The sequence below is a fragment of the Polypterus senegalus genome, chromosome 13 (genome assembly GCF_016835505.1).
Source record: "Polypterus senegalus isolate Bchr_013 chromosome 13, ASM1683550v1, whole genome shotgun sequence".
Lineage (NCBI taxonomy): Eukaryota > Metazoa > Chordata > Cladistia > Polypteriformes > Polypteridae > Polypterus > Polypterus senegalus.
In genome coordinates, this window is record NC_053166.1 from 90524196 (window position 1) to 90550728 (window position 26533).

Genomic DNA, 26533 nt, shown 5'->3' on the forward strand with positions numbered 1-26533 from the left:
AAAAAATTAATCTAATTAATTAGAGGCTTTGTAATTAATTAATCTTGATTCATCGCATGTGTTCGCACACGTAAATTTGTTCCAAAGCGCAAATGTTTTTTTTAATTTAAAAGGGTTTTAGTGGGCGACAGAATCAAATAATAGACATGGACATGAATATTGTAAACTCAAGCTCTTTTAATTTCTGAAAAAAAAAAATGCATTTAAACTGCATTTCAATTCAAATCAGAATCATCATCCGTGGCTAAAATTGTGCGGACTTTTAAGTACATGTTCAGAATGGTATTGTCTTTAAATAATAATAAGAAAAATTTCAACATAAAGTGCAGTTTTTCATCTTAAAAAAATAAGGCAGAAACATAAAAGTTAATTTGACCAGCTTCACCTTAAACTGAGTAACCTTAGCCAAAATGATTTTGTATATTAGGCTAAAACAGTGTGATCATTGAACATTTTGTAATTAGATGTAATTAAAATTACTAATGGTCACAGAAGTCCAATGATCCCCAGTAAGAGCCACAAAGTCCGCTTTTTGTAATGCATCTAATTTTGCTTGCTTTTCAGTGTCATAAAGCTGTTGAATTTTACTTGAAATAGTCTCTCGGCACGGCAGTTGAAAAGTTGGATCACCTGACGCTAACTGTAGCACATTTTCTAACCTCCTATCTTCCACCACTGTTAGTGGTCTACAGTCCAAAGCAATCCATTTTGCGAGAGAATTTGTAAGTTTGACCGATGTTGACTTACTAATTTTGGTCCTGAAGCCAGTCATTTCATCAGTTTTGGGCTGCCAACACCTTTTGTTGGTACTCAAACTCGTACTGCTAGTGCTAACAGCATACACAGTTTCTGTGTTCGCTGTAACATGTTTTGCATTTAAGATAGTACCGTAAGGTTGAAGTGCTTCGGTGTTATGCAAACTCCTTTTTGCACAGTTTGCACAAAACCACGTTTTTATCAAGGCTTCCGTTGGGTAGTCTTTTGAAATGAAATTTTCCTCCAATCAGTCCTAGCAACGCGCTTCCGACTCTTACATTTTTGTAGCTCTGATATATGCATCAATGTAATCGGTGTACCAGGAAATCATGCATTGAGAGAAGTTCCCCTTTGCTTGGAATGCAAAGTGTGATTAAATGCGTTATTTTTTAACGCGTTATGGAGCACATGCATCAAAGCTTCTCAGCTGTGCTTGTGCTAAGAAAAGGAAATATTTTAAAAATAACATAGCATGATTGTCAATGTAACCTTTTCTAAGTAGTGCCTGGAGGATTCAGAATGTGGAGAAACTCTAGAGACAGTGTGTGTATTAACTTGTGGATTTTTCTGTGAGTATTTGGTGGCAGCGTCACAAAGTTGCTTCCGCAAGACCGTGTTAGCTGCGGAGCTCAGCTCAGAGCGAAATGAGGTGAATGGGAGGGGAGATGATGACGTCACTCCCCCACCCGGCTTAACTGTCAATCCCCCCACAAACACAGTCACTCAGAATTTGCATAAGCACAGCCCTTCACCAGCAATTTTAACTTAGTTACAAAGTGATCAAAACTCTTGTTTATACCCTGCGTCCTCTCATTAAACTTGTATCACGCATTAGTCGTGGGCATGACAAATGCCAGCGGCAGCCTGTCTATGAACTTAATTTAAACTCTAGGTTTTTATACCGTGCTTTGTTTCCACAGTAGCTGCACTTATGAATATGCTTGTATGTGTCACTCGCTCGCTTCTTATTGTTTCGCTGCCTTCTCAATTGTATAATGCATGTTTTCTTCAGCGGTTTTTGGAGCTCTTCCTTGTTTTCTACGTATGCGCTCACAGTCAGTTCATGTGATTATGTGGGAGGCGTGATGATGTCACAAGAAACTCTGCCCCCCACGGCCATCAAGCTGAATTCCATTACAGTATATGGAGAAAAATAGGTTCCAGTTATGACCATTACGCGTAGAGTTTCGAAATGAAACCTGCCCAGCTTTTGTAATTAAGCTGTAAGGAATGAGCCTGCCAAATTTCAGCCTTCCACCTACACGGGAAGTTGGAGAATTAGTGATGAGTGAGTCAGTGAGGGCTTTGCCTTTTATTAGTATAGATTTTTAACTAAAACCTACAGATTCTGTAATTTTCTTCAGAAAATTTCTGTGTTTTATTTGTTAACCTTATAAAATCCTGGTAAACATTCAAACTAATTTCATAGAATTTAAGTTGCTTTGAAAATGTTTGCTAAATAAAAATTAAGAGGATTAAACACTTAAAGATTATTACAAAGCAATATTCATTACATTAAGTTACTTCTTTTGTGAGACACAAAAAGACTCACAGTGCTTCAATTTATGCAAAAGTGATGACAGTGATCTCTTCTCTTGCAAAAAGCTTCTTAGTGGGGAAGAAGCAAATAATTACTGCATTTAATGTGTTTAAGCAATCGTGGATGATTTTATATGGACTTTATATGAGCAGTAAGGGGTTACCCCCTGCTTGCTTCACTTGCCAGCCACTGGAGTCTCTGTCGCTTGCGTTGTGAAGAGGGGTGCTAAACACACCCCAAGTTACTCCTCCGCTGTCATACTCTTTGTGTTTTATTTCTGCCCCGGGCGTGGTTAAATCTTTTGTCACAAAGTCCTGTCTCGCGAGATGTGAGTTCTTCATATTTTTTAGTTTATAATTTAAAAATGGATTCAGAATCTGAAAATCTAACAACACCACATTAAAGTTTGATAAATTCGGACAAGAATGATACCAAACATATATATGTAGGTTTTAAAATAAGCCAGTTTTAAAGCTTGACAAAAAAAGTGACATAAAAATGTCACTGTTGCACTTTTAGGCTTTTGTCTCTGGTTCTGTTTTCTTTTTGATTGTTGATTTTGAGGAAAGGCTGTGTTTTCAAACATTCTTTGATTTTAAAAGCTTCATTATTTACGTAGCAGTTTCTTAAGTGCTTCATGCTTTGTAGGCAAGCAGTGAGTTAAAAAAAATATATATATACGTATATATATATATATATATATATATATATATATATATATATATATATATATATATATATATATATATATACACTCAACTAAAGGATTATTAGGAACACCTATTCAATTTCTCATTAATGCAATTATCTAATCAACCAATCACATGGCAGTTGCTTCAATGCATTTAGGGGTGTGGGCCTGGTCAAGACAATCTCCTGAACTCCAAACTGAATGTCAGAATGGGATAGAAAGGTGATTTAAGCAATTTTGAGCGTGGCATGGTTGTTGGTGCCAGACGGGCCGGTCTGAGTATTTCACAATCTGCTCAGTTACTGGGATTTTCACGCACAACCATTTCTAGGGTTTACAAAGAATGGTGTGAAAAGGGAAAAACATCCAGTATGCGGCAGTCCTGTGGGAAAATGCCTTGTTGATGCTAGAGGTCAGAGGAGAATGGGCCGACTGATTCAAGCTGATAGAAGAGCAACTTTGACTGAAATAAACACTCATTACAACCGAGGTATGCAGCAAAGCATTTGTGAAGCCACAACATGCACAACCTTGAGGCGGATGGGCTATAACAGCAGAAGACCCCACCAGGTACCACTCATCTCCACTACAAATAGGAAAAAGAGGGTACAATTTGCATGACCTCACCAAAATTGGACAGTTGAAGACTGGAAAAATGTTGCCTGGTCTGATGAGTCTCTATTTCTGTTGAGACATTCAAATGGTAGAGTCAGAATTTGGCGTAAACAGAATGAGAACATGGATCCATCATGCCTTGTTACCACTGTGCAGGCTGGTGGTGGTGGTGTAATGGTGTGGGGATGTTTTCTTGGCACACTTTAGGCCCCTTAGTGCCAATTGGGCATCGTTTAAATGCCACGGGCTACCTGAGCATTGTTTCTGACCATGTCCATCCCTTCATGACCACCATGTACCCATCCTCTGATGGCTACTTCCAGCAGGATAATGCACCATGTCACAAAGCTCGAATCATTTCAAATTGGTTTCTTGAGCATGACAATGAGTTCACTGTACTAAAATGGCCCCCACAGTCACCAGATCTCAACCCAATAGAGCATCTTTGGGATGTGGTGGAACGGAGCTTCGTGCCCTGGATGTGCATCCCACAAATCTCCATCAACTGCAAGATGCTATCCTATCGATATGGGCCAACATTTCTAAAGAATGCTTTCAGCACCTTGTTGAATCAATGCCACATAGAATTAAGGCAGTTCTGAAGGCGAAAGGGGGTCAAACACCATATTAGTATGGTGTTCCTAATAATCCTTTAGGTGAGTGTATGTATATATATATATATATATATATATATATATATATATATATGTATGTATACTAGATGAAGTACCCGACATTGCCTCAGTGTATTAGTTGAATGAACTTAAAAAGATAGCATAACTTTGTGTTTTTTAAATGATGACCCTGTTGCTCTCCCATCTGTCATCCACACAGCTCTCTTTCAATGACTCTGCTCTCATGAGAATTTCTTCCTTTTGAGTCTGATTTGGGATTCCAGAATTAAAATAACTCCTTGTTGGGTTGTAAGCATGAATTCTGTAATTTTTGACTTGTCCCCTTAGTTGAAGTTGAATGGTTTGTAGTACTTAAATTATGAAGAAATGCTGACAAAGCAAGAGTTAACAACAATCCTTTGATGATCTTCTGTGTTTTGCTGCACTTCCAATCTCAATCAAGTCTAACCTATCACACAACTGCAGAACTTCCAGATTCTCAATTTAATATTACAGTAGTTGGAAGCATCAAATGATATTGCCCTGGGTAAGTAATGTTAAGCGCTGGTTATTGTGGCTTGAATCTGCTTGTCTGTTCAGATGTTTAATTTGCAGTGAGTCAGCAGGTGGCACTGGTGTGCAAACTATTGCTCACAGAAAAAAAAACAAAAAAAAAAAAACTTGAATCCAACATTTTGGGTTCCAAACTAGTCTGTCTTATCTATATTGTCCTAGAGAGCAACTATACAAAATTTGATCCAGATCAGTCAAGGGGTATAGGATTGCACAGGGAACATACATACAGATAGACACTTATTCTTTTATTAAGGCAGATGGAGTGTCTATGTGCCTGTCTTTGTGTCCATCCGGTTGCTAGTGTCTGTGTCATTCCAAAGGTGGCACATTGCATTTGCAATGCATTTGTTATCCCAATAGATGGTGTGTCAAACATTAACACTGTCTTTTACGAATCCCATAGTAAATGACATAACAGAGACATACACATTGCAGGGTCCTCTGCATAGATGGGAAGAGCAGCAATTTATAGATATAGAGATATACCTGTATGTATTTATTCACATAGCAAAGCACAGTGCTAGCATGCTTGCCTTGTAAGGATTTAAGCTCAGTTTTTGTGACCAATTTTATGGGTTGCTATTCTAACACATGAATGTCAGTAAATGTCTACCCACAAGAAGTAGCAAAAGTTACAAATTGCTTCTTTTGAACACAATTTTCAAAGCCTATGTCGTGAACAAAAGTGACTCGGCATATGTAGTCCAAAAAAAAAACAAAAAAAAAAACAACTTAATTCTGTTCCATTGTGGTGGCCCTTTTTCACATATTCATTCCCTCAGTACTTTTCTTATCATGCATCCAAATGGCATGCCACAAAATGCTTGTTGAATGTTGATTGGAATTGCGATCTTGCAATGTTTGACATGCAGGTATATAATACCACTGGTTTTAAAAAAATGTGATGCATTGCTTTGATAAAAATGTAAGTCATCAACTCGTTGCAGATTAATCATTTTGTGTACACAGTATATGACATTCTTATTTGCTCACTATACCAACAAGCCACCACTTTCCAATCTAGTGCCTGTATCTTGTTCCATAGGTTATGTAAAGTATTACATCACAGGATATTATAATAACACTGACAAGTTGCATCAGCTTGGGAAATGAGACACCAATCATCATGCAGATGAGTAGCTTCAGAACCAGCTGCAGGGATGCATAAAAAAGTCAAGCCTGCCAAAGTCACGTAATTCCAACTTGTGTGGCAACAGTGAGCAGTCCTTTTTAACAGTGTGACGTAAAGAGTGAGAAACCATGGACACTTGAGAAGTGCTGTAATCCAGTGAGGCAATGAAATTGTTGTACAATGTAGTTGAGGATTAAACTACCTGTGGTATTCACATTCCAACTATATGTGCCTCACTCTGATTAGGCTGCCTCCCATCAGGTAGCAGAAGTATGGTCCCCTCATTAACAGTACTATAAGGTTACAGGTGAGACAAATGGGGTAGTTTTCTGTTTTTTGGTGAACCTAAAAAAAGTTTTATTCAAGTTGCTGGTTTATCACTAATACTAGGTTAAAAATAGTCTAGGCTGGTTCTGCATTCTGTGCTTGCACAGATCGTCCTTAAACACAAGAAGTTCATCATGCAAAAGAATAAATATATATGTATATAGTGACATGTCAGTCCCTGTCTTACACCACAAAACATGAGGCTGAGTCTCAGTACTTTAGCAAAACCAGCTTTATTCAGCTTGAAACAGGAATGGCACGGTTATCCATTGTAGCTGAATCTAGCACTCTCCTATACACAGACACAGCAGTCAAGCAGGGTTGTGGCCAGGTTAATGCCCAAGTAATACTGTTCCCAGCATTTTTAATGTTACTTGCATCTACGAAAGGCCCTTATAGCGCAACCGGCTAGTGCTTTTTATGGACAGAAGGATGGGTCACCAAGCATAAAAAGAATAGGTTACTAGGATGTATGCAAATAAGTTGTTGTGTATTTGCTTATATGCAAATGTAAACATGTCAGCATGTTATCATGTTTAGCTAAAAGTAGCTTTACTGACAATAAATGAAAATTGGAAATTATTAGTTGTCCAACTTGGTCACATGCAATTATTGCTAATTCTTGCATTATCAGCCACCAAGGAGTTGTCTAAAGGAGAACACTTTTTGGATTTCTGTTAAGATAGCCACCTACAGGAGCTTCCAGATGTTCGCAAGTATCACTGATGGCCTAAGAGGAAAATAACAGGCAATGTCTTAAATTTTAAAGGAGCACCTTAGTGGGATTAAATAGATAAAGATTGCAGCATCTAAAATGACGAACTACCTGATGCAAGTTATTCTTTATAGACTTTAATCTGAATTATTCATGTTGTAAGTTTTCTTTTATTTCTACTTCTAGTGTTTCATTTGCCTGGTTTCTCTTCCAAAAACATAAATTTAGACTGAAATTATGTTTTAGTATTACCTCACTTTAACTGCCTTTTTACAGTGACACTAGCAATTAGTGGAGGGTCAGAGATTCTATTGGGTGAGTGATTGAAAAACCTATCCAAGTTCTGCAGGATCCTTACCTATGTCATAAGAGATTAATATAATGGGGATATTCCTGTTCTGGGTAGTGTACAATCCTTTTGTGGTTCCCTTCTTCTGGGAGGTATGGTTCTGCCCTTGCAGTGGGGGAAACTGAGAGCAAGGTTGGTGTTGGCCACTGCTAAAGTATTCAGAGGTTCAGCCCTTGCTCTCGATTTCCACTGCTGCAAGGCTGGTCTTAGCCATTATTAAGGTATTCACATATTAAGTGTTGACTCTTTTTCAAATGTAGTGCTGAAATAAAACAAAGCTAATAAGATTAGAGGCAGTATTTACCTATTTCTATGATGAGCTTGTCCACCAATAAAAAGGAACCTTAGGAGGCCTTTCACAAATACTTTCATGATAAAACATATCTAATTTTTCTCATTCAATATTAAATACTGTGATGCCCTACAGTGTTGGGCCAGTACATATGAGTCATTCAAACATTTTTAAATTATATTTTTCATGTAGTAACCTCATCAGATTGAAACCTGATTTTAGTATTCTTGTAAAATCAATAAAATATATACCCAAATCATCCAATAAATAAAACCTAACAGGAAAGAGAAACAAAATTAGAGAGACAGAATAGAAGGTTAATTTCCAAAGGTTGCACCAGGCATGAAGAATGCTTTCATTAATATACAGTTATTATAAATACATTTGTTTTTATCATGTACCAGTCAAACGTCTGGTTGTTCCGTTGGAATAATTGTACTTTCACAGCATGTTTCTCAGTACTTTGCATCTACAATTGTGTTATATAAGTGGGGAAATAAGTAAATAACATACTAAATCATGCATCTGTTTTTAGCAGGTATTTCACTTAAATTTTGACACATCAGGAACTTTAGACATTTGAATACCTTTACAGTATTAAAATATGAAAAACAATTAAATCATTAATTCACTGTAGTATATTACAATTCAAAGTAATTTTGTGACAATAATGTGCAAGAGGGCTTCAAAAGCAGATTGATTTATATAAATTGCATTATCTTTGTCATAAATAATGTTTTCGTTACAGACCATTGCATGCTTGGGTCTCTTTGTTTATGAAAAAAATTAAGAGCAATCATATTTTGTGACTTATGTACCCTAAATTATGATTTATGTGTGACTCTAATAGCATTTAATGTATAATAGTCATAGCCCTTTTTCAGTGCTTAGAAAACCTTCTTGGGTTTTTACTCCTTGAATAAGATGTGTCATCCTGGCAGAGAGGACAATTTTATGAAACTGCCTTAAATTGAATTGAATTGAAATGTATTGAATTATAAGGCAAATGTATAGTATTGCCTTATAATATACAGGGCTACTACGTTTCACAGTACAGTAAGCCATAGCCTTCTATTTTGAAACAAAATTTCATGTGTAATTTTACCTGTCAATTGAAGAACATATACAGTAGAATATACTATAGTAGTCAGTGAATTTGTGCCTTTCTGAGCCTATTCTAGTAAAACACAAACAAGGAAAAAACCAACCATGGTTAGGCACACACTCATAAGAAGCTATTTAGTTTGCAGTAAGGCATTTATTTTTTTAATAAATTTATGCACTCAGAAGGTGCTGAAGCAGTACCAAGTAGCCTGTCTGTTGTATCCTGGGGTAATTTTAATGATGTTGTATAGCCAAAAGGCAGATGACACAGACTTATTTAAAGTTAGAAGAGCTGAGAATATTCAGCTTACCATCCTCGTCTACTTCATCAATCATTTCTTGTAACTCTTCAGGAGTTGGATTCTGTCCCAGCATACGCAAGACCTTCCCCAACTCCTTTGTACTGATGCAGCCATCCTCTGCATCCTGCACGAAGATGTCAAATGCAGCTTTAAATTCTTCAGAAAAAAGAAAAATGACAAAAAAAAGAGTAGAAAAGAAGTATAAGAGGAAAGGCTCAAATGGAAAATGTATGCAAGAGGTAGGAACAGAAAAAAAGCATTACTTTTCTGTGGAAAATTGTTTTTTTTTTGTAGTTGATAGAAAATGAACATTATCAAGGTAACTTTACAATCAGGAAAAAAAGACAGCAAGTAGTATACAAAGTACAATAAGTCCATAAGTATTTGGACAGTGTGATTATCTTCTTAAGCATACTAGTATTAAAAAAAAAAACTAAAAATATAATTTTTTTTAGTGTAGACTGTTAGCATTAAGTTGAGGGTATTTACAAAAAAAGAAACAGTAATAGCACTGCAACAATGCTTACATGAAGTCATCCCTTTAAGAAACCAAAAATAATTGGACAATTGGCTGAATAGCTGTTCCTTGGCCAGGTGTATGATATTGCATCATCAAGTCATGCAGAATAAATCTTATAAAATAGCAATAGATGATTCTAATTGTGGTCTTTTAATTTGGACTTTGCTTGCTGCTTGCACTAAACATGAGGTGAGAATGCCAGCAAAGCAGGCCATCATGAGGGAGAAAAATGGGTAAGAAACAATCTAAGACATATCAAAAACTTAAGGTTTACCAAAACCAGCTGTTTGATACACAGTTAAAAAGAAAGAGAATTTACAAGTGAGCTCAGAAATACCAAACAACATGGTAGACTGACAAAAGGTTCCTGAAGTGAGTGACAGGTGAATACTTTTTCTTATGAAGAAAAATTGATTTTCTATTGTTGACCAGATTAAAAGCATTATCCAGGATGAAGTTGTACCTATTTCTAAGATAAAATGCAAACCACTGAACAGAACAGAAACGCCAAATTAAAGTATTTAGGAAGAGCATTAAAAACAAGAACATTTCTGTAACAATATCATACTGACATGAAAAGAAGATTAATTGAATGATGGAAAGAAAAAGATGTTGGGAATGAAAGGGACAGCACATGATCCTAAGAATACTGCCTTCTCTGTGAAAGATGCTGGAAGTAGTAGTATGGGTTGTGCATGTATGGCTGCCACTAGAACTGGTTCTCTTTGCAGTTAGTGAGGTCACTGCTAATAAAAGCATCAGAATGAAGTCTGAGGTGTATAGAGACATCTACTCAGATTCAGATGAATCTATCAGAGCTCGTTGGATGTTGCTTTTCCCTGCAGCTTAGCAATATCCCAGGGCAAACTCCTAAACCAACTAAAGGGTTTTTCAGCACCAAAATGTGTAATTATTTTGAATGACTATACAGTCATCTCACCTAAATCCAACCAAGCATGCTGGAAACAAGATTGTTTCTGTAAGCAGAAACTGGAGGTGGCTGCAACATAGGCCTAGCAGAGCAAAAGCATCAAAGAAACCCAGCACCTGTGTATCTTTGGATTCCAGACTTCAGGCAGTCATTGAATACAAACATTTTAACAACCAATTACTAAATGACAGTTTTATTTAAGACACTTTTAAGGGGTCAAAGTAATTTTAATCATGTAAAATATGGGGACTACATATAAGGGCCAGTTTATACATCATGCATCATGGCTGCCACGTGTTCCCAGAGTTCATTTGATGCTTCCTCTGAGCACGTCCTCAGAAATTAATGCGGCACTTGCGCAAGTTTCAGTACCAGCTAAACGTTGAGGGGTGCATTGTGATAAGAGTCAGAATGTGACGTCAGGGTCTCTGTTAACTATCTACATGTGACAGAAAGCTGCTATGCGGATCCTACAGGATCAATGTGTATGCTTCGATATTTGATGAATGGTCCGATATGGTGAAGCAAAATGGTGACATACAAATGCATTTGTGGTGCTTTTATATTCAAGCGTCACACATTCCCCAACATAATGACATGATACATTTTAAAAGTCTCACATACCATCTTTACACAGAACACATTACATTTATGATATTCCGGCTCTCTGCTCATTAGAATCCTTAGATTTGATATCACTTTCATGATGAAATGCATTAAAGCATGTACAGTATATTATATTTTACAGATAAGTCATTAACTTCATTTAAATAATGAATACTAGCCAACCCTTCGCAGGACGCTTTTAAATGATAATCAGGACGCTTTTTAAATGATTTTTAAGCACAGAGGAAAAAATAAACATTTGAAAAATCCGTAATTTAATAAACCACCCAGAAAAGTAACATTGCAACAATGTACAATTGCAAACCACGGTCTGCACTGATTTCTCCATTCAGTGTAGCGCGTGCAGTACAGTATACACCGCCTGCTCTAAGTGCCCTCTACCTCCAACTCGTTAGTTTTGGAAATAAGCATCCAAATCGACTAAGTAAGAACGTTGTCGTCGGGCGGGTGAGGTTTCCTGTGTTGAGTCAAATGAAGCGAAAGGCTTTTGTAACCATACTCCCCCAAGACTTTGTACAGTGCAGATGCACCTGTGAGGCTAGGGTTGCCACCTCCAACTCGTCCGTTGTCGTCTTTGTACAGTGCAGATGCACCTGTGAGGCTAGGGTTGCCACCCGCTTAAAATACGGAATCGTCCCGTATTTGAGAATGAAATTGCGCTGCTCCGTGGTCTTGGCCCCCAAGGGATGTGGCCCCCGCTGCAGTATGCGTCCCTTATTTGTTTGTATTAAAAGTGGTAACCCTACCTGTGACTCACGAAGACTTTTCATTGCTCTGTGCGGTTTTGGCTGCCTTTCTATATATAGTCCACCAAGACCCACGACCACGGGGGGGGTGTGCAAAGTGCAGGAGCATCTAAGAAGACGCATGTTTGTCGCGGATGTGAATTGCTGTATGTAGCGTGTAAAACAGTTTGCTATGAGCAACAGTTTCGTCAATGACATTTCTCCAAAAAAACCCGACTGACAGAAACAAACAGTTACCTGAAGCAGGAATTTCAATAACATTGAATGAAGTGTTGTTTCCATGAAATACATTTGAAGCGGTAGCCATGGAGGGCAAAAGAATAGTCAACGTGGCTCACAGCTGGGTTTGGACCGCAGCACAGACCAAAGCGAGTGAGTACGTGTTTGATGAGCTGTTTGATTTGGCGGGCAGTGGTCTGAGGTGCGTTCTTGAGCACGTGGGAGGAGGGGTAGAGTTTGTGGGTGGGGCTTTGTTGTTCCTTTCGCATGGTTTTTCATGGTGGACGCGGTCGGGTGTCGAAACCGAAAAGAATAATGAAAAGTCAACGTGGCTTAGACGTGCATGTGGACTCCTTGCACAGACGAAAGGGGCTAACTGGGTGGTCGGTGTGTTTTTGCGTCAGGGCACATGGGTAGGCAGTGTGAATGCGTAGAGAGCGAGGGTAGACGCGGGCCGGTGAAAAAGGGGTGTTGGTGGGCAGGAAAACGTCTTCCGTGTTCCTGCAGGAGCATCTAAGAAGTCGCATGTTTGTCGCAGATGCGAATTGCTGTATGTAGTGTGTAAAACAGTTTGCTATGGTGCAAGCGGTCATGCGTTGTAACCGAAAACTCGTAGACTGCTTACTTCATTGTGTTTTAACCTCAGTTGTAAAGGAATGTTTTAAGGATCCCATGGGATACCCTCGCAAACCGTTTCACACGCTGCATATGGCGATTCACCTCCGCGGGAAACATGCCTCTATGAACAGTCAACGTAGCTCGGAGATGCATGACATGAACATGGCATTAACCTGACCTGCACCGCATGTGGCCTCCACGACAGACGAATATAAATGACGCCACTTTTTCTGTGTCCTCGCGTCCGACTTGGTGGGCGTGGCCCTGCGAGTTGTCGTCATATCCAATGGTCTTGGAGTTGGTGGGCGTGGCTCCTTCCTGCGTGCGCCATAGGTGTCACACTTGTCGGCGGCTTAGTGAATCCACGCCCCTTCCGGCATGCTTTTCATGGTTGTCTTGCCTTAGTGAATTATATATATAGACTATTAATAATCACACATGTGGGAGTGGCGTGGTATTTATTGCTGAAAGTCTACAGTAAAAGCTCATATTCTGTGTTTCATTTCAGAGCGTTGAGTAGAGAGACACACTGATAACAACTGTGTCACTGTCCAAATACTTACGGACTGCACTGTAAGAGGACGACTGTAAGGAATAGCTAATCCCAAGTGAAAACCTGTTGCAGTGAAACGATCAGCTGCACTTCATCACCTTTAAATATCACCTTTAGTTAAGCTGTGTTTTAAACTGTGTTTTACTAACAAAAATACAATGTTAACAATAGGATTGAAGTTGAGCTTCTCCAAGTAAAAAATATTACTTTCAGCTAAATGCTTGTCAACACATACCATTTTTCTGCTCTTCTGTCAAGTTTTCAACCTAAGGAAGAAGGAAATGAAAAAGTTTTAGGTCATTGGAGCATTTTCAAAGTTTGGTATTAACTGCTACATTATTAAGTCACTGAAATGCATGACGTGTCATTGTGAGCCCAGAGATATTTTTGGTCATAAAGAAACATAAAGCGATAGCTTGCCTGTCAGGATGTTGCCAAGTACTTTATGGTTTATATGAAGCTGGTAGATACCTTTTGTGTAACATAATAGAAGATGGCTTTCTTTTTACATTTAAAAAATAGCTGGAGTCCCCATGATTGACACAAAGATGAAGAAACCTCTTTATTTACTGTATATTTATATTAATAGTAAAGTATATTTCATGACCATAGTTAACAACAGCAACATGCTGCAGAGTAGTCATTAAAATAATACATACCATAAGGATTGCCTTGTTTGCCCTTTACCTGAATTATATAATGGCTATAAGAATAAGAGGACGTCACGCCAATCCCAGCGCCCAACTTTAAAGGCTAAGGTGCTAAGACAATTAAGTACTTTGCACAACACTAGCAACCATAGATTTAGGATTTAAAATAGTGTGCAGAATGAGGTGATGTGATTCTAACATCATCATGTAAATTGATTTTCTTTGTTACTTTCTCTCAGCATTTGAATGCTACTATCTGGTTGTAGAGGTTACAGTATATTGATAATCACATGTATGGTTTTCGTGTGATGTTTTCTAAATATTTATATTGTCAAAACCCTGTGATGCCCTGTCTTCTTTTCCAGGAGTGTTTCTTAATATGTACTTAACTGCTACAGGATAGGCTTCGGCCACCATTGAGCTTGAACACTATTAAGCAGTTTTGATAATGTGATGTTACTTTGTATTGTCAAAGATAAAAGTCATTGTATTACTTGTCAAGCAGTTAACTATACTTCTTTAAACCTTTCATACATGTAATGCTCATTTATCAGTATTTTAGTTTTAAAAGCACCGACCTAAATGAGCCTAGAAACATGCTATTGACAGCTGTAGGTTATATTTTTGTCTCTGTGCTGTGTTTGTATTGTCCATTTTAGTTTTCTTCCACTGTCTATCTAAAATGTATTATATGTAAACATCTTTAACATTGCCATTTAAACTCACCAGTTATTTTGTGCTTTTTGGGATCAATTAGTAATGCAGTGTTTGTCATTGATTCACTGTAGTCATTGTTGGCTCCACATGTTGCCTGCGCACCATTTGCAGCATGTCTGTCAAATTGGAGTATGTTTGTCTTATGTCCAACTGATCTACAGTATATATGCCTTGGTATTGTTATTCCTGTGTTCTTCTAGCCATGGAGTGACGTAACATCATCATTGTACTCAGTCTATACTGCAGAGAGATGGTATACGCTGGTAGTTTTACTCAGTGGTTATTTTAGTTAATATAAAAATACCTTAGATAGCACTGTACTTAGTCTTTCAACAGTCATCGGCACAAGTAACATTAAAAATGTTTAATATGAAACATCAATTGCAAAGTTCACGACTTGACAATTCAAATTTAGTTTCCTAGCACATGGGCTTCTGATTTGATATGGAAATGATCCACATAAATGAGGGAATGACAAGCAGCAACAAATGAAATGTTTTATCTGTCAAATTCTGTATTTGAAATGTTATACAGAGACACTGTTTGTACTTTTGACCCAGTATTTACTGCTGCATACATTAAACAAATGAAGAGCTTTTAGAGTTCAGCAGATTGTCTCTTTGATCAACAACGACGGGTTTATATGGCTCATTGCTGCATATACACATTTCATTGTCTGCCATATTATTGTTATTTATTTGAGCCTTGTGTTAGTTTTGTGCTGTGCCATCCACCTGAATGACTATTTGGCTGTAATGCTCTTCTGTCCCCTTTTAGACTTAGAAAGTGAATATTCTAGCCCATTGAAAATGAAGTGCTCCTTCCCGGGCTGTGGAGTTGGAGGCAATTTTGGGTACCACCACCTACTCAAAGCATCATGATGCACCAACATTGATGGACTGAAAGCCAGAAGTCTACGTGACCATCATCATCATCAAGTCCTTCCATGAAAACCCTAAATACAAAGAGGACTGTTTGATTTATGTTAGGTAGATTGCCAAGAGGGGACTGGGCGGTCTCTTGGTCTGGAATCCCTACAGATTTTTTTTTTTCCTCCAGCCTTTTTTTTTTTTTTTTTTCTGTCCACCCTGGCCATCGGACCATACTTATTCTATGTTAATTAATGTTGACTTATGTTTATTTTTTATTGTGTCTTCTATTTTTCTATTCTTCATTCTGTAATGCACTTTGAGCTACATTTTTTTGTATGAAAATGTGCTATATAAATAAATGTTGTTGTTGTTGTTGTTGTACCTGGAGTCAAAGTCTGCAAAAATGTACCGACTCCTAATAAATTAAAATTTTACTGAAAAAAAATGCAGAAAGTTCAAATGTCCCATTTCGCAAACAAGTCATAAATAAGTACTTCTCTGATGTAAGAATAAAGCCCAGTGCATAGTTGTGTTACTACTAATGTGAAGTTCAGCTGAACTACTATACAACCAGATATTCACATATTGTAATCTTGATTATGATACATTACAAAAAGTGTTTTCATTTTATTTCAAATATAATGTGTTTAACAAGTTCATTTGAGTGTAAACGTGTTATGATGTAGGTGGAGGTATGTGCTATGGCCTGATGTGTGTTCAGGGGTTCTGTCTACACTTTCCACATAAGCTCCCACCCAGGGCTGAACTTTAGCATAACTTTGCACACCACCTGTTCTAGAAGATTTTTAAATTTAGAAGGAACACATTCTATGTATTGTGACAGATAATGCTTCTGATATGTTAAGCACAATTGAGAAAATGAATAAAGTAGATGGAGAAATTAACAAACAGATAGTAGAGGAAGACAGTTCTGCAAGTTTTGGAGAAAGTGAAACCGATGAGAATAGTGAAATTTTTGATAACATTGCTGAAGAAGCATCTAAGCTTACTACTATTCCAACATATGCATTGTGCTTTTCTTACTCTGCCACTTGCAATAAGAGATGGATTAAAAGATCGTCATGCAGCTACTCCAATTTAGTAGATTTTGGCAAGTAACTGTTGCAGCCGGGGCCCCTAAAACAGATGCCATTTTGAAAAGACGTGCAAGAAAAGGAGCCATTTTGGATCAAACAACACGCTGGGGAAGCACTTTTTTGAGGGTAAGGCGTTTGCTTGAACTAAAAGACTTTCTTGAAGAACTGGACAATGAAAATGTTTTATTAACTGAAAGCCAGTGAACACAAATAAAAGAACTGGAAAGTCTACTTTCTTACCCTTTTACTTTCACCAAGAGGTTGCAATATGAAGATTTAACACCCGGTAAATTTTTCCTTGGAATGGAAGAGCTTGATATATTGCCTGAACAAAAGTGGAGGGTTAATAGCTGATGGCATTGTATCTTCAATGAAGAAAAGAGATAGTCCCTTACTGGATAATCAAATCTTATTAGCTGCTATTTATGTTGATCCAATGAGCTGAATTTTGTTGAACAGTGACCAGATTGCTAATGGAAAAAAAGACACTCTATGATGTAGCAGTTCGCATGAAGGGATTACTACTACCTGAAACACCACCACTGGATGAAGCTATAAGCACTGGTAACTCAGGATCGTCCTCTTCAAATGAAGAATTAGACTTTCATACCTTCTTGGACAAATGGAAGTTTCAAAAGCAAAGCGATGTTGCCTATGCTTGAAAGATAAACGACCAGTAAATGTCCAAATAAAAAGATTCCAGCAGGAGTTTTTGTAAAGAATTAAAAGAAGTTGAAAAGTATGATCACTTATCGTAACTGACTGTAGAAGAAGACAATCTTGTTGATCCAGAGATTATTAGTGATGTGGCTAGAACTGTAATAGCAGTGCCGCCCACCCAAGTCAGTGTTGAAAGATTGTTTTCAGCTCTAAAAATAATCAAGTCAGATTTAAGAGCTTCTATGAAAGAGGATTTGATAGAAGCAATTCTGTTTCTTAGAACACTGCATTGAGTTAATTTTGGATTGTATTTAACAGCTATTCTACTCTACAACTGTATTTCAAGTTTAATACATGTATAAACTGTTTTAGGTTTTGCAGCTTTTGTTTTAGTTTTTTTTTCATGTAGTTAAGCTTTGTTTTTGTTTTAAACCTACCAAAGATTCTGGTTTATATTTTTTGAACTGGTAACGTTCCTGATTTTTATGCATGCTACTACTTTATAGCCACTTCATAATAGCAATAAATAAAACCTTACTGTTGTCATTTTTTTGTCTTTTGTTTAAGTGGCCAATACAGTAGAGAGTTAGCTTCCTAGCCAGTAGGTTATGTGGTTTAATTATGTGTATATTTCCTTCCTTCAATCAACATGGAAAATACATTAGATAGATAGATAGAGCATATTAAATACAGAGGAGTCGGAGTCAGAAGTACCGGAAACTAAGGAGTCAGAGCTGGAGTCAAAGAATTTATCTACCGACTCCACAGCCCTTGCTCCTTCATTCATTGTACTGTTTCTTCAGTTTTATGTAGGTAATTAAAACATGTTTTCATCAGAGGGATGCAATACATTGTCATAAAACGTATTAGGAGCAAAAACTTTACTAAAGAAATAACTGTCTTTGTAATGCATCATTTTCATCTGAATATCTTTCTATATAAGTAAACCGCAGATTTAACTTTCCCTTTTCAGTTTTTCACCAGTCTACTAAAAAAAATAAAATCTTAAGTGGACCTTTCTATTAAAATGTTTTTTGAATTCTTAAAAATAAAAATACTAAACTAATGCAGGGCGTACTTATGTATTGTTTATTTATTTTTACTTTCTGCATCACTGAAATTCATCAGGTTTTAGTTGCTGACAGTTTGATATATGACAAAAATACCACTTTAACACCACAAGAACATTCCCAAACTGTTGTTTGGAAGAATGTGTTCAAACATGAGACAGGTGTTTTGCTGCTACATATTAGAGAGGGTAGGTAGTATGGTTGCCTGCCCTGTTAATCTGAAATGTGGGCTTGGAGACTTTCAGAAAGTGTTCTTAATTCTAGTTTATTCCAGGCAATTTAGGTGTGGGTTCAACTAAAAGAGAGTCTAGCCATAGCTATGAGACAGGAGGAAGGGGATTGTGATATGATTGGGAGAGTAGAGTGGTACTTAATGTACTGTGGGAGAGTAGAGTGGTACTTAATGTACTGTGCTTGTAGTTAAAAGGCAAGCCACCACAGTATCTTGTCATTTTTTAATAAACATCTGACTTTAGTACACTTTATTCCTTGTTAGCCTGGTACAGCGAGTTGCCAACATCACATCTTTAAAATATATGATTTTGCACATACTGTAGTTTGGAACAGGATTATTTTCTGATATTTTATTTGCTTATTGCTTTTTTGTGTGTTTAAAAGTTTGTATTTCATAGGTCAGATAGTATAGAGAGCTTTTCAATAATTGGTAGCATTTTCATCTGGTTTTAAGAGGCTGGTCCCCACAGTAATAGGCACAAGAAAAGACCTTGCAGACAGAAAATACACAGTGACGGTGGAAGAAACTGCATACTCCTCAAAGATAACTTACAGCTACGGGATTTGAACTTCAATGCCATCACGTCATCCCCATAATAGAGCATATAATGTAAGTTACTCATACAGAGAAAAGCTGCAAGACTTGAAAACAATACTCTATTTGTTTTTTTGGCTTGTTGTATGTAATGTTGTAATTTACAGTGCAGTGGAGACATTATTCATGATTTTCAGCAACCTACTTGTTTCCCTTATACTTTAACTATTCAGACAGCATCTCCAGAATCTATCAAACATCTGAAGGAACTTACCCCTTAATGATCTTATGGAAAAATAAAAAAGGGATCTCTTAATTAAAATTTAGAAAGAGAATGGTTTCCGTGAATCCATACAAAGCATTTCAATGGAATATGTGCCAAGCATGTAATAAATTAACTTTAAAGTTATTCATTGGTCACATATTTCACCCCAAAATGGTTTAGCTTTTAAATGACTATGGACGATACCAGATGGGTTAAAAGTGTGCTATGATAAAATAGTGGTAATATCCTAGACCACACTACTAAAAACTATACAATAACTCTTTAAATATAATAATAAAATAAGTATGCAAGGCCTTGGATGAACCTTCTTATCTTATGCTCTGTTGTTGTATAGCTGTCTTTGGTGGGTGGTGGTTGAGTGCTGAGTTTAGTGGCTTGTCTTCAGAACATTCTATTTCACTTGCTATAAAAAGAAGCTATACATTTCTCTATAAAGGTAGAAATATCCTGTTTGGCCTATCTTGCATGAACATATTAATTTACATTTTTCCTAAATTTCAGAGTCTTCACAGGAAGCAATGAACAGTGAGGCTGCTATGCATGTATGCCACAAAGTTATTTTACATTTATTGGATCCAAACTACTTTCAGAAGTACAGTTTCAAGAGTATGAATGTTCAAAAAGAATGCCATATTTTTTCTTACTTATATTTCATGAAAGCAAAATGCTGTTTGAATTTTAAGGGGGCATTGGTCTTTTTTTCTGTTACTAATGAAGGAAACAATATTCAGCATGCGCAGATTTTTCTTAATCTGGTAATATCACAAAAGATGCAGAAAATTCAATCTTAGTTCATGGAGCTACTGGCTTAAGTGAACAATGGTGCTTTTGCAGAGGCACAGTCTAGATATAGCACGGCAATGGAATAGATTACAGAATAAACCAGTGAGTCAAAAGGGCATTGGACTGACAATGTATAAAATGTGTAGCTGATTGATGGACTGCAGCAAATGCTCCATAGTGGCAGGCTTATTTTAGCAGCATAGCTTTTACATAAACTAGCACAGTGTTGAATGCTATCTGTTTCTGAATCATATTCTAAAATGGTAAGCCAGGTCAGCCGCTTCAATTCTCTCACCTCCATCTTCCCAAAAAAAGCTTAGGTGACTGAAGGCCAGTTCAGCTTAGAAGCTCACAAAACAATTATCAAATTTCTAAGGCATTATGCAAAAGGCAAGAGCTCTGCAAAGGGGCAGCTCATTGGTATGCATTTTTAGTGCTTCCATTCCAAATGTGTTTACAGAAAAATATGCATTACACCATCAGGCAGCTGCTACTCACCCTCAACAAAGTAAACTTCAATATACTACTAGCCAAGTAAAGTTAAGCAGCACTTAATGTATACTTTAGAAAAATGCAGATGTCATAAAAACCCACCTGGACTTGTGTGTTGTATTCTTATTTTTTATAGACGTGCTCAGCTATGTTTGTGGCTACCATTATATTAAAATATTTATTCTTTTATTAAACATCTGTTTTAAGTAGTAACATGTTTCATTTGGATGAATTTTAATCAAGCATTGGAAAAATATTTTAAAATAAAAATGAATACTTAAATGCAAATGATAATAAATAAATTATGCAATTATTGAAGATGTAGTGGCTAATGATGACATGATAGATATGAAAGAATGTATAAGAAATGTATAGATAGATTTTGTCCTGTTACAATTAACAATAACAATCTCCTTTTGTTATTATATTGTGCAGTGTTTTGTGAAATGTGTTATTTCAAGTGTTCTCCATTTTGTCATACTGTTCCAGAATTTTACATCTATTGACGTTCTATGCCAATTATTTTTCTTTGAAAACTTTACTGTAGATGACTGATAGCAGTACAAGAATAAACAGAACAATAGAGAAACGTGCCAGCAAGGATTAATGTGTTGCTGCTCTTAGACACCTTTTCTTCCTCTGCTGCTTTTCCATCTTTAACTAATAATATCAATAAATGCTTTAGAATGCAATTTTCAATGCTAAAATATGCTATATAAAATACATGAAAAAGAATGAAGCTTTATTAAATGATTCAGGTTCCCAAAAAAAATGCTATTGTCCCATGCGAAGTCATTGCAGAACTGTTGAGACTTACCGCTGCTTTGTAGACATCATCCATGGCTGCTGAGTTGCTAGAGAGTCTTGCAGTAAGACAAAAGAGCACCTGTGTATATGGATGAAGGGAGAGCAAGAACTGCTGTCCTTTGCTGCTCCACTCAGTGAAGACAACAGAGCTATAAATACCCTGGGTGTAAAAGAAAAGACAAAAGGGGGTGGATCAAGGATCATTGTGCCCATGACAAATAGTGTCACTTTTAAGCAGCAGTATGCTTGCATTCTAAGTTTGTAACATACACCTTATCTGTAATGGCAGGAATATGGAGACTGCAAATGTGGTGAGCTTGTATTTCTGTTATCTTTTGTACATCATTCAAGGATCTAAAGAATATTCTGTGACTTGTACTACTTTACTTCAACAGAATCCTTTTGGGTAACATGGTGCAAGGTTGTACTTCTGTCCTTTTTTTAAATGGTGTTTTTCTCTGGGTACACTTTGTGTTTTATGTTAAATTGAGGCCTAATTTGAGTGAGTGTGAGTATATAGTTTTGTGTGCTGTGGGATGGACTGGCATCCTCTGTTTGGCTTGTTCATGCCTTGTGTGAAATATTACCAGTGTAATTTCTGGCATCCACAAGCTTTACATTTGATGATGGATGGAAGGGTAGAGTTGTTATGTTAAACATCCTATCTGTTTCCTCAAATAGTTAGTATACTTGGAGGAACAGTTAAAGCTGTGCCCATGAGTTTGGAAATTCCCACTGCTGAATAGGCTAGATGAATACTTTTTTTGATTAAAAGTATTAACAATGAGTTATCCATTGTAGTCTATTGTAGTGTCTGGCAAATACAACAAACAATTTGAAAAGCTTTGCTCCATAGGAAATTTTTACTGCTCAGAGGTTGATCTTTGATGGCTCATGGGGCTTAAATCAAACATAATAGAGATTCTCTTTTAAGAATCAACTTTGTCACAGATGTTTTTTTTTCCTAAAATTCCTAAAGAGAAATAGCTTTAGACCAAAAGGAGACATGAAATACGACAGAGGTAAAAGGAGTCAAAGTTGAGAATTTGGTTTAAAGGTATGTTATATTTTGTGAGATCTCTTTCTGGTCTTGCTTTAATCTCTTTGAAGACTTCCTATGTTTTACTTATTTTTGGACTGATGCCTTTATCTGAGGTGACTTACAAACCTTTTTCCCCTTTGGTTTCTATCTGATTATGTTCCCATCATTGTACTTTGTTAGGAGATGGCCTATTATTTTTTTATTAAGAACATGACAAAGATCTGAGAGCAATTGAATGTGAAGCGTTCAGACCAATACTATGAATTATCCTATGGTATTTGTGTGAGCTTAGATCAAAGTCAAAGCCGAAGTGAGAAAAAAAAAAAAAAGTTTGCCCCTCTGTTTTTTATGATTTCTGATTAAATTTCAATAATGGTATTAAGATACTGCAACAACACAGAAGTTTAAAATGTTTCTGATTTGAAAAAGTCAGGCTTCCAGACTCACATGGCATGATGGTGCAGTTATTAGTGATGCTTCTTCAAGCTTTAAACTGCTGCACTCAAGTCCCAGTGCTTCATATGAGCAACAACACTTTGCAATGAGACTGTTACAGAAATGTTTTCACAAATAACTGTTTATTGATTTTTCATTAATTCATGCAGTCATGGCATAGATTTTATATAGGTAAAAATGTTATAAACATTTTGGCTATCAGTACCAATAAAAGTTTAATGGTAACCTTAAACCATTAGATCATCTTCATCCTTACCCTTTTCTTTTACATCTGTCTGTCAGTCTGTAGTCATTGCTAACAAATGGAGTCTAGTTAACAGGCTGTGTGCAGTTTGACAACCATCAGAATATGAATCCACGTGGAAACTACTCATCTCATATTTCTTACATAAGAACCTATTAATATGCTTAACATAGAACATATAGGTGGAGACTATATTTATAAAATTCTAATTAATTACCTTGGACATTGAATTACATATACAGTATATACAATTATGATTGCATAAAGACTGAAATCAAACAAATTACCAGGACCAGTTAATATTTAACCTTGAGTTCTTATGGAGGCTAGCGAGTACATATGTAAACCCTTGACATATATTTTTAGGAAGTCACTGTGCACAAGAAAGATTCTGAAGTACTGGAAAATGGTAAACATTATCCCGTTATATCAAAAGGGTGACTGGGCCAATCCAAGCAACTATAGGCCAGCAAGCTTAACATGCATCACAGTAATATTAATGGAAGGAATCTTTAAGGATATGATTGAGCAGCACATGGCAAGTTTTGTCAACAGTCAGCATGGGTTCAGAAGAGGGAAATCGTTTTTTACTAAATGCTGGAATCCTATGAGGAAGTCATAAAAGGATATAATCAAGGTGGAGCAGATGATGTTATTTATCTGGACTTTCAGAAAGCATTTGATAAGGTGCCACATGAGAGGTTGGGCATAAAACTAACAGAAGTGGGAGTTCAGGGTGTAGTGTGTTGATGGGTGCAGAATTGGCTCAGACACTGGAAGGAGAGTGTGATGGTGCGAGGAACCTTATCAGAAATGTTAAGAGTGATGTTCCACCGGGGTCAATGCTAGTGCCGCTGCTATTTTTAATACCGGCAGTCCCCGGTTTACGTACGAGATAGGGACTGTAGGTTTGTACTTAAGTTGAATTTGTATGTAAGTCAAAACAGGTACATTATTTTACTAAATGCTATTGTTGACCGACTGTAACCAAGTGCTGTGCCAATGAACGATGGAGTTTCACCTCTCTCTGGCCTTTTTATTATTTCTACTTTATTTTCAATAATGATGGGTTTTCTCTTCTTTACTGTATCACCAGCACTTGCATCAGATTTGTGTTTCAGAGACATTCTTGAAGGGTGAAGACACAAGGTTAAGATAAGCTCTTCTACGCATCACTGTACACGCTATCACAGCAGGAAGGCACCCGTCATCAACATGTCTGATGTACTGACAAGAGAAAACTTCCTGCTCTGTGCATAACAGTACAATCAGGCTTGCTATTGAGAATGAATGAGGGCAGCGAAAGGTGGTTCATCACCAGCCCACCTCACAGTCACCTCCACTACAGTATGCTGCCTGAAACGTCCGCCCACCGGGAACGAACACTGTGTGGTGAAAGGCATGTTGTGAATCGCCCAGCACTGCCCCCATTCAACAGACAGCCATCCGAGGCACACTACAATGCTACCACCTGCCGCCCCGTTCAGCCACAACCGGGTCACCGCTTGCAGCATCACCAGCCGCACACAGAGTTTGAACGGGGCAGCCATGTGTGGTTGGTGAGCAGTAAAATCGCTTGCTGCAGGTAGCCGCCTGAGGGACACTACACTGCACGAGCAGCGAAATCGCCCCCCACAACCGGGTTACTGCTTGCAGCATCACCAGCCACCCACAGATAATGAATGGGGCAGCCGTGTGTGGTGGGTGGGCAGTGAAATTGCTTGCTGCAGGGAGCCGCCCGAGGGATACTACACTCCGCGAGCAGCGAAATCGCCCCCTCCAGCCTCCATTCAGCCACCGATTACAGCGTCCCCAGGCCAAAGATGACGGAGCGGCAGTTACTGAGGCGCATGCGTCGCAGCCGCGGCCCCGTTCGTATGTCATAGGTCGGATGTCCGTAACCTGGGGACTACCTGTATACAGTAAATAAATGATTTGGATAGGAATATAAGTAACAATCAGGTTAAATTTGAAGATAGTACCATGATATGTGGATTATCAGGTAATTTGGAATCTCGTAAATCATTACAGAAGGACTTGGACAGCATACAGGATTGGGCAGATTTATGGCAGATGAAATTTAATGTCAGTAAATGTAAAGTATTACACATAGGAAGTAAAAATGTTAGGTCTGAATACACAATGGAAGGTATGAAAATCTAGAGTACACCTTATGAGAAGCATTTAGGAGTCATAGTGAACTCTCTGCTATCAACTTCCAGACAGTTTTTCAGAAGCCATTAAGAAGGCAAACAGAATATTAGGTTATATAGTACGATGTTGGGAATACAAGTCCAAGGAGGTTATGCTCAAGCTTTATAATGCACTGGTGAGGCCTCATCTGGAGGTCTGCATGCAATCTTGGTCTCCAGGCTACAAAAAAGACATAGCAGTGCTAGAAAACATCTACAGATGAGTGACTAGACTGATTCATGGGCAAAAGAGGATTAAGAGAAGACATGATTGAAGTGTTTAAAATTATGAAGTGAATTAGTACAGTGGATTGAGACTGTTATTTTAAAACGAGCTCATCAAGAACATGGGGAAACAATTGGAAACTTGTTAAGGGTAAATTGTGCTCAAACATTATGAAGTTTTTCTTTACAGAGAGAGAGCCATAGACACTTGGAATAAGCCAACAAGTAGCGTAGTAGACAGTAAGACTTTAGGGACTTTCAAAACTAGACTTTGTTTTTAGAAGAATTAAGTGGATAGGACTGGCGAGCTTTGTTGGGATGAACAGTCTGTTCTCGTATAGATAGTTCTAATGCATGCAGCCCTGTTCTTTTTCCCAGTTCACGTGCTTTGATGCTAAGATCACAGATGTTAAGGAGAACAGAAAGAAAAGAGGTACATAGGTACACATTTCAATGATATGCCATTGGTGATCTATATTGAAAGTAAGCAAAAAATGGCAAGAAAATCAAATGTGGTAACTTGTATAATAATGTTTAAAAATAGATATTAAATAGAAATAGATTAAGTTTTCTATGGTACTCCATCTAAGATTATTCCTTGAGCTGTGCCCAGTAATGCTGGGATAGGTTCTGGCTGTCCAGCAGTGACTTTTGTCATGAAGAGAATAAGGTCAGTGACAACAAAGTGGGACAAATCTATATATATAATTCACTAAGGCAAGACAACCATGGAAAGCACGCCGGAAGGGGCGTGGATTCACTGAGCCGCCGACAAGTAAGACACCTATGGCGCACGCAGGAAGGCTCCAAGACCATTGGATACGACGACAACTCGCAGAGCCACGCCCACCAACTCGGACGTGACGACACAGAAGAAACGGCGTCATTTATAGTCGTCTGTCGTAGAGGCTACATGCACCTGCACGCTGACTGTTCATAGAGGC

The 26533-nt window shown here is 37.5% G+C and overlaps 1 protein-coding gene and 1 long non-coding RNA gene across 2 annotated transcripts in view; one reads left to right on the forward strand and one right to left on the reverse strand.

Moving 5' to 3' along the window:
• Window positions 1-21570, reverse strand: part of tnnc1b (troponin C type 1b (slow)) — a 48072-nt gene extending 26502 nt beyond the window's left edge. Inside the window, exons 1-3 of the mRNA XM_039773978.1 lie at window positions 21441-21570; window positions 13463-13493; window positions 9023-9169 (exon numbers count right to left, since the gene is read on the reverse strand). Coding sequence (XP_039629912.1) covers window positions 9023-9169; window positions 13463-13493; window positions 21441-21464 — 202 coding nt within the window. The 5' untranslated portion in view covers window positions 21465-21570. The remainder of the gene's footprint in view (window positions 1-9022; window positions 9170-13462; window positions 13494-21440) is intronic.
• Window positions 21571-21632: 62 nt separating this feature from the next.
• Window positions 21633-26533, forward strand: part of LOC120541960 — a 28798-nt gene continuing 23897 nt past the window's right edge. The window contains exon 1 of the long non-coding RNA XR_005636120.1: window positions 21633-21741. This is a non-coding gene — a long non-coding RNA (uncharacterized LOC120541960). The remainder of the gene's footprint in view (window positions 21742-26533) is intronic.